The 15368-nt window shown below is 37.6% G+C and overlaps 1 protein-coding gene across 13 annotated transcripts in view; it reads right to left on the bottom strand.

The window, feature by feature from the left end:
* FGFR2 (fibroblast growth factor receptor 2) overlaps window positions 1-15368 on the bottom strand; it is a 94359-nt gene that overhangs the window by 57978 nt on the left and 21013 nt on the right. For 6 of the 13 annotated variants that reach the window (XM_005307685.4, XM_008173308.4, XM_024109913.3 and 3 more), the window contains exons 3-5: window positions 15055-15315; window positions 14266-14340; window positions 7047-7216 (exon numbers count right to left, since the gene is read on the bottom strand). In XM_005307685.4, coding sequence (XP_005307742.1) covers window positions 7047-7216; window positions 14266-14340; window positions 15055-15315 — 506 coding nt within the window. The remainder of the gene's footprint in view (window positions 1-7046; window positions 7217-14265; window positions 14341-15054; window positions 15316-15368) is intronic. The other 7 variants (XM_065552346.1, XM_065552347.1, XM_065552344.1 and 4 more) reach the window with 2 other exon arrangements.

Here is a 15368-nt window from a genome sequence, read left to right as displayed (position 1 = left end):
TTCATAGTATCAAGAGTTTATAATAAATAACTATTATATTCTATTTTCATGCTGCTAAGCAGTTTGCACATTACGTGTTTGGGGTCGGAAGAATATTATTGTCATATTGTCAATAAATAATGGTGGCAATTGCCATGTATTTTGGATGCTTTACTGCTTCATGGCCTCTTTTGGGAGGAAGAAACATGAAAAGTTTTCTATGCTTTTTGCCTTTCCAAGTTATATTTTTAGGATTATTTCCCAGAATAGACCAAGAATTTTTAGCCTAGATGATATCAAAACAGGACAAACAGATTGTGGGTCCACAAAACAAACAGCTATTCAAATAATTAATTTGAGAAGAAAATACAATCAATTATGTAACTTGTGATAGGAAAATCAGGCTTATAGCTAAAATGTGAATGTAACTGATGTCAGTATAAAAAAGCAACAGTGGAACTATCCTCTCATATCCCAGAGGGGAGAGATATTGTATCTCCAGATTAGACACACAATTTAAGCCTCTTTAAGTTAAACTAATCAGTTGCTGTAGATGCCCAAAGCGTTTATGACATCTTGTCACGGAATCAGATTTTTGGCTGCTAATTTGATTTATCTTGTTGGCTCACTGCCTCCATGTTGTAAATGGAATGGGGAAAGCTATTCTCCTGCATTGATGGAAGTTTCTCCTGATGAAGATTACTGACCTGAATGGTTAACTATAATCATCCCTAGAATCTAGCAGGTTAGCCATGATTCTGAAGTGGTACTATTTGTCACTGAGTGCTGTGCACTGTTACATTAGAAGGTGAAAAAATTTGACACACTCTTAGGTAACCTGTCTTAACCTGTGAGCTAAGGGGACCAGGGAATGAAATTGGCCCCTGTGGAGCAGGCCAGCTCAAGATCTAAACATCTCTTAATTTCCACTTAAAATGTCAAAATCAGGCCTATGTGGGTCTTATGTAGGACATGGGCCTTGTGCTGGCCTTCACAGGGGTGAATTGTACCACTGAATATGAAGAACTCCAGTGAAAAGATTCAGTAACTTTCTTTGGAAGAACATTCCATACACCCTTTATTAATCTTTAGCTAGGGAAAGCTTTTTTTTTACACTGTCCACCCTCAATATTTCCTTGTCCATTATCACCCTACTATTTCTAGTGATACCAACCTAAATCTCTCTTTAAGGTTGAGTCCCTTCAAGTTATTTCAGCATATGCACACCTCACCAAGACTAACCAGCTTTACTGTCCTTCACTTTATCCAGTTTATCAAGGCCTTTTCTTGCCCTGGGGTACCCCAATATTTTAAACACTCTGGAATTGCAGCTGTATACAGAAGGATTATCACATCCTGGCCTGTAATGTTTTGCAACCAGACCTCATTGCAAGCCGACATTTATAATTTATAATCCATCACTCAGTTTAGTTTTATCTTGGTATTTTTGCTTTCCAAGCATCATCTATTCATTTTATAGCCATGCTTTGCAGTATTTCCCCCCACACACCCAATATACCACCTTGCATTTTTCCAGATTGCATTTATTTTCTTTCTATGCTCAGGTGTTTACAGCTCCCCTTACCTTAACATCATTTTTTTTCTATTTTCTCTGCAATACCATTAATGAAAATAAGATCCAACACTGACCCTTGCATGACACCCAATAGCACTCTAACCAAATCAGTGAAGTACTATTTTTGCTTAGTCTGTCAGCAAGTTTTTGATTCATGTCCTAGTACCCCTATTACAGCCAATTCCATTTTTTTAAATAGAATCTCACAAGGCACCATATAAAACCATACAAATTCACCTTTATGCTAATAGGAAATCTAAACTGCTTCAATGCTGATAGAACCAAAAGTAATATTAAGTAGAGCTGGTCAGAAAATGCGATTTCCCCACCCCCTCACACACACACAGAAAATATTGACTTTTCAGCAAAAAAAATTAAAATCAAAAACTTCTATTCAGCCATGCTGCTAAGGTGCCTCATGGGAGGTCCTAGTCATGGTGCAGCATAAGAGATGTAGTCTGCCTGATGAATCCAGCCCATAAAGGACAATAGGAGGCATGAGCCAACTGAGTTACAATTCTGATGAGGTACTGCGGCAGCATTTCTGAATCAAACGCTTTTCAGTTTTGGGTTTAGTTTATTGAACAAAAGTCAATATCTTCCAGAGAAAGCAGTCATTTTACAGAAAAAAAATGATTAGTCAAAAATCCAATTTTCCACTGAAAAACAAAATTGAGAGAAAATGTTTGACCAGTCTGAATATTAAGGGGATGTTTGCTGTAACGTGATAACATTGCTTATCTTCCCCTGAAAGTATTGGGCAGAGAAACTAAATAGGGGAGAGAAAAGACAACAGTGGGTGACTACACAATGACATTGTTCACAAAGACAAGCCCTATATTCTTCATTACACTTGCATTATGCTTACCAGACTGAGAAAACAGGCAAATGTTCTGCTTTATTTTATTTTATTTTTAAGAGTAAACTTGCTCCCTCAATAGATTTTGCTAAGTTCTAACAACCACCGCTTCCATGACTAGTGCTGACACATAACTGAGATGACTCATTAGCATAAAAAATTTTTAGCCCCTCAATGAGTTCCAGGTATCAGCTAAATTGCTGAAACATATTGTGTTTCTTTACCTCCCCATACAGGATGTGAATTCAGACTAGTACCAAAGCCACAAAATTCAGATCCAGATTTCAAAGCACTTTACCCCTCCCCAGTGTTCAGATCTCAGGATCTGGTTTGCCCCCATTAGTAAGATGATGTCCAGCCAGCAACTTAGGTTTTGGACTGGGATTCTAAACCCTTCCAAAATTTATGGGGTTTCAGATACACAGATTTAAAACAAAATACAATGTATATATTAAAGAGGAGTCTGAACCAAAATCCTGAAATGAGCATGGCTCTGTATCAGAAACAGATAGACTAGTCATGCATCAAGTAGTATAGAATGAAAGTATTTTACAATTTCTCTGCTGCGGATACTCAGTTCCACAGAGCTAATGCAAAAAGATACATGCAAAAACTATATACTCTTTCAGTTCTTACAGTTCTAAAACTATTTGTTTATCCTATATTTACCCAAGCTGAACTTAAATGTGTGAAAAGGGCTGTGGTGATGTAGTTTATCAAAACGCAGATGTGGAAACAAACACCTGTTAATACTTAAACAGTAACAACAGATAGAAGTAAATTTGCTTTCTGGGTGGCATACAGAAAAGTAAAGGGTCTTGTGATCTCACACAGAATATATTTTCTTTTTAAAGTACACACTGAGAAATTACAAAATCTCTTCTAATGACCTAGCAAATACCATAGTCATTTCAGAGGGGACACAGGGGATCAAAAAGGTTTGGAAAAGTAAGTAAGCAGCCATTTTTCTTTGATATATGAACTCTGAGTATATCATGAAAACCATAAAAGGTTATATTTCCAGGTGTTAAAAAGCAAAGTTACTCACTGTGGAGGAATTCCCTTCTGGAGCCTACCTCCCTTCACACAGATACCCATTCTGCTATCATGCTTGAGTGAAAATTGACTCACCATACACACCTCAAATGAACAAAGTACTAGGTCCTGCTATCTGATTATGATAACGAGAACAAAAAGAAAAGAGAATAGTTTCCTTAGTTCAAGAGGGGAGGAAAAAGAAGCGTGTGGGGAGGAATGGAGGATCAGCAAACAATTTTACATTTTCCTTCCTCTTGTTTGCTCTTTATATCTGTGTAGATTATTGGCTCTGCCAGAAGAAAAAAAGCACAAACTGTCATGTCAAGTAGCAATGGTGGATGCAGAAGTTCTCTTCTAACCGTTCTAGATCAGTTAAGTCTTTCTGGATACCTTGGAGTATGAAATTCTACAGCAGAAAGCTTTTACATACTTTAGCCCCAGAAAGACTTTCCATACAATCCAATTTACAAAAGTTAGCAAAAGACGCTTCCATGCCTGGTTGAATATGGAGCAGTATAAAAAAAAAATTGTCATGTCTAAAATGTCTTCCTGCCCTTCTTAATTATTCATATTGAGGTGGCAAAATGCATACCAAGTCTTATTTGTTGGTAGGACGCAAAGTTTTTCTGACTCGAGGAATTATTTTAAATAAATGTGTAATACCTCCCAAAAATCTGCTTGGGCTACATTCTGTAACACGATCTCTGAGCACAATTTACTCTACTTACTAGGACCACTGTCATAATCTAGGCTAAAGGTAATTATGGCAAGTAGGAAGACGGCTTATTGAAGGACAATGATGAATATGAAATAATCTGGAGGCGTTTATTTGATATATGCTTGCTATGAGAAATCATAATACCGCACTCTTTTTCCATCTGTTAATCTTAAATGTATAGGATATTTTATGATTTAGGCTTATAGGAATATACTTTATTTTGTCTTACATCAGCTTCAAAAATACGTGTTTGTGATTTGGGTGGGTGGGTGGTATATATGCATTTTTTACATATATTTTTACACATATGATCAAAATTTAATTAACCCCACTTAATATTTTTCGGCTAGATATCTATGTTTTCCCCCCTCACATGGTGCAAAGTGTTCAAACAATGGCAATGTTAGTACCTAAAAAATGGCTACTGTTATGCTCCGAGACAGGATTAATTGTTTCTTACTTGGCTTCAGTTTTCTAACAACTCTAAGAAAGGTGTAAACCACCGAATTGTAGCCAATTCATTAACACACTATAGTACTATGAAAGACAGAAGGTGTTGCCAAGTGTACACTAATAAGGAACAGTAATTTCTGAGTAAGCAAATCAGATTGAAAACTCTTGGAGAAAAAATTTTCTGGGAGTTAACTCTATAGAAATGCAAATATTGGAAAAACTGACACCTTCTATAGTAAATCTGGGTAGAAAAGAAAAAGGGGAGCCTAGAATCTGACTTCCTTAGCCCTGGGAAACAAATTTTTGCAATAGGGATGACCTGACTCAACAGCACGTGATGCAATATGCGTGCTTGCTACAGCAGGGCAATTCAAGACAAGGCATCTTAATCTTTTAGCCTGTAAAACAGTAATAAGATTACATCCATCTGAGCAGAGAAGAAGAGCATCATCGTGGTTAGAGCAGGGAGCTGGGCATCTGGGCTCTTGTGGCCTAGTCTGGACTCTGCCTCTAATGTCTGGTCCACACTGGGGGGGAGGGGGAGATCGATCTAAATTACACAACTTCAGCAACGTGAATAACGTAGATGAAGTCGACGTACTTAGATCTGACACTGTGATAAGTCGACAGCTGACGCTCCCCCATTGACTCCGCCTGCACCTCTTACCCCAGTGGAGTACCAGAGTCGACGGGGGAGTGCTCGGCAGTCGATTTATCGCATCTAAACTAGATGCGATAAATCGACCCCCGCTGGATCGATCGCTGCCCATGGATCCTGCAGGTAATGTAGAGCAGCCCTATCTCAGTGTATCACTTTGAGCAAGTAACTTAACTTCTCTCAGTTATTTCATGTGTGTGAAAGCACTTTGGGATCCTCAAATAAAATGTGCTACAGTGTCAGGTACAAAGTGGGAGAAGGATGAAAAGCCAGGACAAAAGGCTAAGCTAATCTCTGTCAACTATTAAGAGAAAATACCGCAAATGATGAATCCAGAGCAAAAAGGAGGAAAAAACCTAAGGAAGTGAAACAAGTATTTGTCACATTCCTTGGCATTATTATGCTGTATGCTTACTTACACTAAATTTCATAAATCAAACTGAATTCAGAAGTTTTGCGACTCAAAATCAATATATTCACTTCTCAACGCAAGAAATATGAAACAATCTAATTAGAGGCTCAAGAAAGTCTTTGCATCCACGAAGCCATTTCCTTATCAAAGCAATTTTCAGGAGCTTTTCTGGAGATGCTGACATGAATTGGATACAGACTGTGCTAAGGATGAGTGAACTCCTTACAGAAGTCTCCCTGTAAATACATCCATAATGAAGGTTTCCTCTATGCTTCCATCTGCTTGTGCGTGCAGATCACAACTTTTTTTTTTTAAGGCAGGGGAGAAGTGAAGAGCGAAAGGCATATGCCAGGATCCCCCCCATTCTTTAGAGACCCTATTGTGCAGTCCCAGTATGTAGATTTGGTGGGAGTGCGAGGAGACAGGGATAATTTATACTACTGCCTCCTGCACATGTCTGGAAACTCGTCTCCCTTGGTGGAATTTCTAGCAGTGTCTGAAGAAGGCAGTGGCAGCATGGCAGTGGCAGATGCCATGCTGGATTAGAGCTGGCCTGGAGCTGTGGGGCAAGGTGGAAATTATGATTCTTGCACAGACACTTACCCTCAAACACGTTCAATCCCGTGTATGAACAAATTCATGTTCAACAAAGGCTAGGATACAATGACCAAATGCTGACTTCTGATCTGACCTGCTCCAGAGGTTAAAAGTTGGTGCACTATATCAGTGCACTAGCTGGCCCCCCTAAACCTCCCTTTTAATCAGTAACTACTAGTTGAGACTGAAACTTCTTATCTTAAACTATTTAAAATTCAAACAAAGCCTTGTAAGTAAGTAAGTAATTGCTGTTACTTTCCCTCAAACTCTGCTTCCCATTTCAGTTTCACAGACCATAAACTCCACAGAAAATAACAACTTTTGACTTCCGACCCTTCATTCATTAAACCCTCTGTAATCACCAATGTAGATTGTTGTATTTAACAATGCAGCTGAATATTCCAGGATACTAGAGCTGAAAGCTTGGGCTGCTAAGATCTGATCTGTAAAAAACATGTTTTGTAAAGTTATTTTTCCTCTTAGTTTTCCAAATAAGCCCTCAAAAGTATCTTCAATTATGTTTATATTCTCTGACACTGAATCTGTTTAAAAAAAAAAAAGTTTTAAAACTCAGCTTGCAAGCTCAATAATGGCCAAAATAGAAGAAAGGCAAGATCAACTAATCTTCTTTAGAGGACATTTTGTGATTCTGAGCCTGATCCAAAGTCCTTTGAGAGCTTTTCTATTGACTAATAGGCTTTGGATTAGACCCATACTGCAGATGAGAAATGGCAATATAATAAAAAGTAATCTTACCTTGTATCCACCAATGCGATGCTCTTGTTTAAATTCTTTTCCATTCTTTAACCATCGCATGGTTGGTGTTGGGTTTCCCATAGCCGGGCAACGAAATTTGACGGTGTTAGCTGCTGGGACTGCATGTAATCTTTTCTCCATTTTGTCAGTGTGTGTCCAGTAAGGCGCTCCTGTTTCCAAAAATTAAATATTCAACAATAAGTATCTACAAACTGTTCTGAGCTTCCTTCCCACTGCCAGAATGTTTCGCTCTTGGTTTTGCAAGAATTGTCTGTGGGAGACAATGTCATTTAGAGTTAGCACATAACTGGGGGTCACATGCTTCTGAGTTCTAATCACAGTTCTGCTGCTGACTTACTATGGTTAAGAGAACTATACCTGTAATTTACTTCACCGAGTCTCAGAAGTTAAAAGGATCTAAAAAGTGGGAGACATTACATGCCATGGGGCAAATTTGGACTCAGTTCATTTTTGCATATGTATTTTTATATGTACTGGCCACAGCTCGGTTAACAGTACCTCCCATGTCGGGAATATGAATTATCTGAGAAGATGCGGGTGGCCAAATGAGTCAAGAGGCAGACCCTGTCCAAGAACACTCTTCTGTGTAGGGTTTGCAGAGTGGTGGTCTCAACATGGACTTGGAGGAGAGCCAGACTCAAGTCAGCAAAATTGTATTTCATGCTTTCTCATCAGGACATGGCTTTTTAGAAGGTGATTAGGGAGAAGAGTGCACAGCATTCAGCCAGAATTTGGCAGCATCTGTGTTAAAGGTTACCTGATTAAAAAAAAAAGGATGATTCAAGGACAAAGTTGCAACCTTTGGATTTCTTCTGTTATGAGCTTGTCAAGATCCTTCAAACCAAAACTTCAGTGTATAGAAAAGCCCAATGTGGTTGTACAAAAATGATCGCATATCTGCGAGCCTACATTTACATGGATAACTATCATTACTCCATTCAAATGGATGTTTAGACCTCCAGATACTCATTTCCATCTGTAGTTACGGTCAGTGCTCACACAGATAGCTAAATGTGATACGTGCATGGGTGCAAGAGGGCTTCCGGTGACTAAAAACTGGGCCCTTAATATATCATATACCAAAATCATAAACGTGATAAAAAAATTGAAATCAGTCTGTTTTTACCTCATGAATGCTGAGTTTGGAAAAAAATTACATATATATATATATATCTAAAGATATAGCTATACACGCACACACACACACACAGATAAATAAATAGAGATAGATAATAGCTGATGCCCATGACTCATGGAGGTCTATTAGCACTGTCTATATAAGCCATGCACCGTACCAGTTTCCCACACACTTTGTCAGTTCAACTCAATTTTGAACTGCCCTAACATCCCTACTATACTAGAGCTAGTCCTCTCAAGCAGAGTGTGTACTACTTGGGCTAAACTGCATAGTGGTTTCATAACACAGTTTTAATTAAGCCATCTTACCTGTTTAAAAAAAATATCAAGATCCGTTTAACAGTAGGAAATATTAATTTATTTTACAATGGCTTCTTCCTGAAATCAATCAGATTAGCATGGAATTTTTAGGACTAAAAGGGGTCTAGAAAAATAATTGCACTTCTCTCAGCCCTGTTTCATTTCCTTCATTAGCAGTCTAGCTGCACTCCACTATAAATAAACTCTTCCGTTCTTCAAATATTTATAGCACTTTTTACAATTGGTAAAAACTCAGAAATCCTGTGACCTCCCCCCCTCAAAATAAAAATACAGCTGGACAGAAATACAGGAATAATTTCTTTAACAACCTCTCCTCCATAAAGAAAAACATTCCAAAAGAAAGTCTTAAAATGATGCTAGATACGATAAGTGGGGTTTTTTTAGCCTGAAGAAGCAATTAGTGTTAAAATTAATGAACTAGAAAAGCAAAGTAAATTTGCACATGTAGTTGAAACATAAAATCAGGTAACTTGTAAGTATTTGGAATTAAAATGCAGGACCAAGAAATTGCTAAATGATCCAAAGTGAATAAAGATGCAGAGGAAAACACCATTAAAATTATCTGCTAAAAACAGTATTACCCTTACACACCAAAGGCTCCTTCAACAAATTGAAGTAGTAAGACCAAAGGAATTTACTTCATTTTGCAAAAAATGAATTACATTAAAACTACATCAAGCAAAGGGAGAGTTACATTAAAGAACTAATACATAAAAAGAATATTTTCTCTGCTCCATTAAACATATTCAACAAGGTAGTGCAATGTGATCAAACAGATATGCTCACTGGGCCAAATCCATGATTCCTGAAGTCAGATTAAATTTGATTTTCACAAGCAATCTACTTACCTACCTGGCCATTTATTTACTCTGGGCTCCTCACTGAGATATCCGAGTACCTACAGAGAGCTGAGTGCATGCAATCCTTTCTACCGTGTGTGTAGCACCAACCCAGCAGCTTCACAGCCAATACTATATAATTAGACTTTGAAGAATTCATTTTTTATTGGTTAATGTCAGGAAACATTGATTTCACACACACAAACCAATGAAAAAATATTTCCATCGAAAATAATCAACTTTTAAAAATAAGCAAGATAAGAAAAACGCTGCTTGAGAGTTTATTAGAGTTTGTTTTAAAGATATTCACTTTGTATTTTTGACGTGATGTTCAAAATTTATGTTTTAACAGTTGTAAAGCTTTGAGTGTTTGAACCACAGCGTCTACTGCAATTAAATAATTATTGTCTAACCTCCCCATAATTTCTGCAACTGTGAAAATTTTACAATCTATAAAAAGGAAAAAGCTTCAAAATAAACATTAATATGATCCATCGAAATGATCAAAAATAAAAATCAAATTCTGCCAAGCCGAACGATAACACATGGGCTGTAGTCATGTCCACGGCATGCACTGATTCAAGCACACAACGTGAGAATGTATGTGCATACGAGGTTTGGAACCCCATAATTGCCTTCCCCCTTCTATATTGTCATGAAGGAAACTACTCCACAATGTACAGGGCTGGACTGAGTCCTCCTGGGAGGCTTGTCTGCAGAATATTCCTCCCAGCACAGTGGAACCAAGCCAATCAGGATCCAGACCTTAGTTGGAAGAAGGGTCCCCAAAATAATGCTGGTTTGGGCAATTAGATTTCTAGTTAATTAGTATATTTCTACTGCACTAAGACATATCTTTTCATGTTAATAATCAATCCTTCAAAGGGCTTTATGGTATTTCCTTAGACAATCATTGAGAGGTATTTTAGCAACATACCAATTTTTTTTTTTAAAACAGAAATAAAAAGAAAGAGACAGAAGCATTTACAGACTTGTAATATCCATCTTCATTTTGTTTTGGTTTATTAAGGAGAAGAAATTATCAAAGAAAAACAAGGCAGTTTTTCTTCCTTTCTAGATTAACTTCTGACCAATTGTGCTTTTTATTGGCTTATGGAAAAATAACTTTTACCAGATCTACTAAAACCAAGAATCAATACATGTTAATACTTCTACAGGATCTTTTTATGAGCGAAACTGCTCACATACTATCTTTGCTAACTAACCAGACACTTAAATGTATACAGATAGTTACAGTACATCAGTTTAAAGTTCACAGATGAACTGGTGAGAATTACTGATTACTTTTAGAATTCACATTAGCTAAGAAAATATTCTGCTGACCTGCTCTGCCCATGACTACAGATGTATTAAAACTAATCAGGCAAATCCCATACATGCAAACTTGAAATTAGCCAATGCGGAGGAGCATTTTGCTTCAGGATTCACAAAGTCCTACAAAAAGTATCCAATAAACACAAATATAAAAGATGTCAACTGCACTGAAGCTTGACTAAAAACCACCTCCAGCAGGCAACACCCTGATTTAAGTGACCACCTCAAAGTATCCCGAAGGTTTCCAGCGCAATTGAATTTGAATTTGACCTTTACTTAAAGACCACTTCTACTAGACATCCAATTTTTGCTGCTCCCTTGAGAGGGTTTCCATTCTCTGCAGTTTGATTTGTTTGCACCTTTTTATCACTTATCACCCTCTAGACAGGCATAGCTGATAACTATATAGCTTATCCTTCTGGATATTCTTTGAGTTTCAAAAGGAAGACTTGGGATTTAAATACAGGTTGTTTTAAAACAAACGCTCATAATGCCAATATACTATTATTTAACTGAAAGGAAATGGTTTAAAAGGAGATGGAGAGAGAGGAACTGGATGGTCACAGGACTAAGTTGGGATATGATGCCTTTCACTGAATTAGAATTCAGTCCAAGTTAGAAATGACCTGCCTGATGGTCGTTCAGTGGCCCATGCCCATGTGAAATGACAGTAGGTGGCCTCAGGCAAGTAATTCGCGGACAAGCATCCATATCACACAAATCATCCCAACTGATACTTATGACAGCATTCTGAGCAATGAGCACAAACAGCTAAAACAATCCTTCAAATTGCTGACCGCCCGTCAACTCCCATTGAGGTCAGTGGTGTATTAATTATGATGTGACCAAGCAGCAAATGGTGGCAGTGCACTTCCATTGAGGCCAAGAGAAGCTGAGCACCATGTAGGAGGCATTCTGTGACTTGCAAGATTGGGCCCTGAATCAGCATTTGTGACCAATAGAGGCCCCTAGAGGTGGCCCTCAAAAACAGGATGGAGGCAGACTGTCAGGTCAGTGAAGCTTGAACTGCCACCAAAGCTATTCTGTGGAAAGAGGATTTTATTTTCTAGTACATTCAGCCTAGCACCACTAATCACTTAAAAGCTGGAAGCAATAGAAACCCATTCAGGATACTGTCTGGGACAAATCTACCCCACTGGTTTCTGACAGTTCAAATATCTGTCAACATGTAAGGATACCAAACACAGAATGATATATGCTGTGCATGCCCTTCACTTAAAAAAATGCACATAGGCCAAAATGATTAAACTTAGTTGCCTACATTTATGCTCCTAAATCCATAATTTAGTCACTTACATAAAAGCAGTTTCAAAACTGCTGAGCACTTGCAGCACCCATGAATGGCAAGGGGAGGTGTGTGTTCTTGGCACCTTTGAAATAAGACTGCATTCATCTACAGATTTAGGTGCCTTCATTTGAAAACTTTGGCCATACAAAATAGATTTGTAATCAAAGAAATGTATAAATAGTATTTTAAAAGACATTTTTAAAAAGTAGTGAATAAAACCACACAAAATGTTTGCTTTATTTCTAAGCATCCAGGATTGAGAACGCCAAGGTTTGGTTTCCTGAGAAGGCACTGCAGCCATTTCCTTCCCCACTCTTGCAAGAACCAGGAAGAAGACTTAGGAAAAGTGTCTTTCTAGGGCTTCCATTTGCAGGCCGGCAGAGCAGTTTGTGAAAGCCTTATTAAAGAGAACTCTAACAGCTGTCTTTCTTATCACAGATTCTGTTTCTTTGTGTTTACGCCTAAAAATTAAACAAACTTTTATTTTGCTACACAAAATGAGTTTTTAATATGGAAAGTCTAAAGTTACATCATCAGTATCATTTTGAGCAGCAAGAATGCAAAAGAACCTTGCTAATCTGGACATCCTAAAATCATCGGTCTTTCTCCCTCTTCTCAGCAAAGAGTTAGCAGTGGCCTACAATGAAGACTCATATTACAAGAATGTCACTACTGTGGCAAAATACACTACAGAACATATAAATAATAGTAGTAAATTAAACTTGTTAAATAAGCAAACAAAGCACTTTTGTGAGGCAGCAATCTGGACTTTTCCTCTTTGCTCACTTTAGTCATTCACGAAATTCATTCCATCAAATGTCTCTCCCACAGTTATTAGTGTGGTTCAGAAGCTCCACTGTCTATTGACTAACTTGTTAAAAAATGCCACAAAATCTTTTCAGCGAGTGTAAAACAAACTTGAAGCTTGTAATTTAAATATGGACGTTCCCTAAAACATGCAACACAGAATTATGCTCTCATGTGCATTTGCTATATTCACCAGCTTTGACTATGAAACTCTGTTTTTAAAGGAAATGTCTCTTTTCCAAACTTGTCAATTATCCTTGCCACCACATTCCTTTATCAATGCATGCTTAATCTCAGCCACTTTAAGATGCACCTGTGAATCAGACTGGGTTAATCACACTAACAGATGGCAGGGGCCAAACAGTCAGCTAAGAACTTATATAATTTAAATAGCATCTAACATTTCACAGCGTCAGAACAGAGGCAGTTATATACAGCAGTATCTCTAGTACAGTTGAATAACACCGGTACTTAATCATTTGAACATATGTTTAGGCTACGTATTATATGCCAAAGAAGAGCTAATTACAAAGCAGCCTGAAGAATGAATATACTGCTTGACTGCTACATACTGTAGCGATATGACATCTCTAATGCATGATTTCTAAGTAATGTGAAATGTAGCAGTCTATGTTCTTTAAGTCAGTGACACTACAAAAGTGTGCACAATGGCACACTACCAGTAATCCACCAGGCTTTGATAATAATTCCATGGAGCCTCATAAGAAATCAATATGAATATATTTTTCCTCCTAGTGATTGATCCATTTAGGCCATATTAATAACTCTCTAAATAACCAAAAGGGAAGGAAGTATAATGTCCATATAGGTTTCAGATTCTTTTAACCCACTTTCACATTAACTGAGTATCATAAATGTTCAAGTTTAGTTGGTCTACTAATTAGAGAAAGTGCTTTCCCTGGGATCAAATCCTGCAGTCCTCACTCCAGGAATAAATCCCATTGTCTCCAGTAGAATATCTGCCTGAGTAAAGGCTGCAGGATTTGGTCCATTAAAGTTAAAAATAGTTCCAAACCACCTTTTAATTAACTCATTCTCAAACCGATTATTTTTCTTTAGTTAAACTTCAAATCAGACACAAGAGCAGAAAGTGAAAGGGGATGATAGTTCATAAATTGGACCCCATAACACAACAATGGTTAACTTTAATTTAGGAAGAAGGAAAACTACTAAAAAGTTAATGATAAGCTAAGATGGAAAGAACAGACCAGTAAAACAAAGTGGGTATGCAAAAATGTTAGTTTATTTTCATGTTCCAGAGTCATGAAATAAGTTATACAGAGAAAACAGTTGGAAAAAGTTATTGCTATTTGATATCACATGCATTTAAGAGCCAAGAAGCCAAGTAGTTGACAGTGCAAAAGGTTAGAAAGCAACTACTTTCCACATGGATCCCGCCAGTCACCTCCAGCAGTCAGCTGTTACTTACTCATATGGTTGTTGTCATTCACAAAATCCTCTGAGCCATCATTGTCATCTTCATCATCTCCAGATGAAAGAGCATCTGCATATTAAAGATGATCATATCTTTTATACGATGCATTTTGTAGCACACGCAATTTCCTACACTTTAGAACACCTAAACAAGGTACATCTGGATTAGATTTTCTTTAAATGTGCCCAAGTTAAATGAGCAGCAAACCCAATCATAAAATGTGTATTATTCTTAAAAAACCTGGGTAATAATCCTGAAATTGCTGTAAAGATTTCAAAGCAAGGCTGCTAATTACAGAAAATTTATTTCTTTCCAGTTATGTTTCTTTTCTTCTTAAGATCTCTAATTGTCTCAGGAATGATTTGTCACTAGACAGACTGTAGGATGCAGGTAACACAGCAACATGCAGAACTGCGTGGTTGGGTCTCGGATATGCTTATCCTTCTCAGATGAAAATCATCTCATTTAAATACATTACACAGGCTGTTTTCATTGTGGTCACTCTGTATAATCTAAACCAGTCATTTACACATAAAGCAAAGGGTCACATCTTCAGCTGGTATAAATCAGCATAGGTCCATTGAAGTAAATGAAGTATTATGCCAGTTTACACCTGTTCAAGCTCTGGCTCAAGGGGAAAATATTAGAAACTTCACTATATGAAAGGCTATTCTGTGTATCCTACTTTATGTCTCACTGGACTTCTTCAAATTAGAACAGAATGTAGCACTTTTAATACTGAAAATTGCTACTACATGCAAGATCTGTGTTCAGCTCACTCACCTGTAATATTTACAATGAAGTATAGAGTATCACTTTCTGTAGTCCTAACAGCAGTGCAAGCATAGAGGCCCGAATCTCTGGGTGCAGCATCTTTAATTTGCAAGTATTCCCCACTAATCACTGTTCTATTATTGGGCCCCAACTGGACCCCATCTTTAGTCCAAATGATGGCATCTTTCAACTGACAACGTAACTTAAGTGGATCTCCTGGAAGTGCTGAGTACACATCTGGCTGAGAGATTTGGTATTTGGTTGGTGGCTCTGCAAAAGTGGAAGGAAGGAGGAAAAAGAAAAAGGGAAAGGAGAGAATTGCC

This window comes from Chrysemys picta, chromosome 7 (assembly GCF_011386835.1).
Source record: "Chrysemys picta bellii isolate R12L10 chromosome 7, ASM1138683v2, whole genome shotgun sequence".
Taxonomy (NCBI): Eukaryota; Metazoa; Chordata; order Testudines; family Emydidae; genus Chrysemys; species Chrysemys picta.
This window is presented reverse-complemented; position numbering and strand designations above follow the sequence as displayed.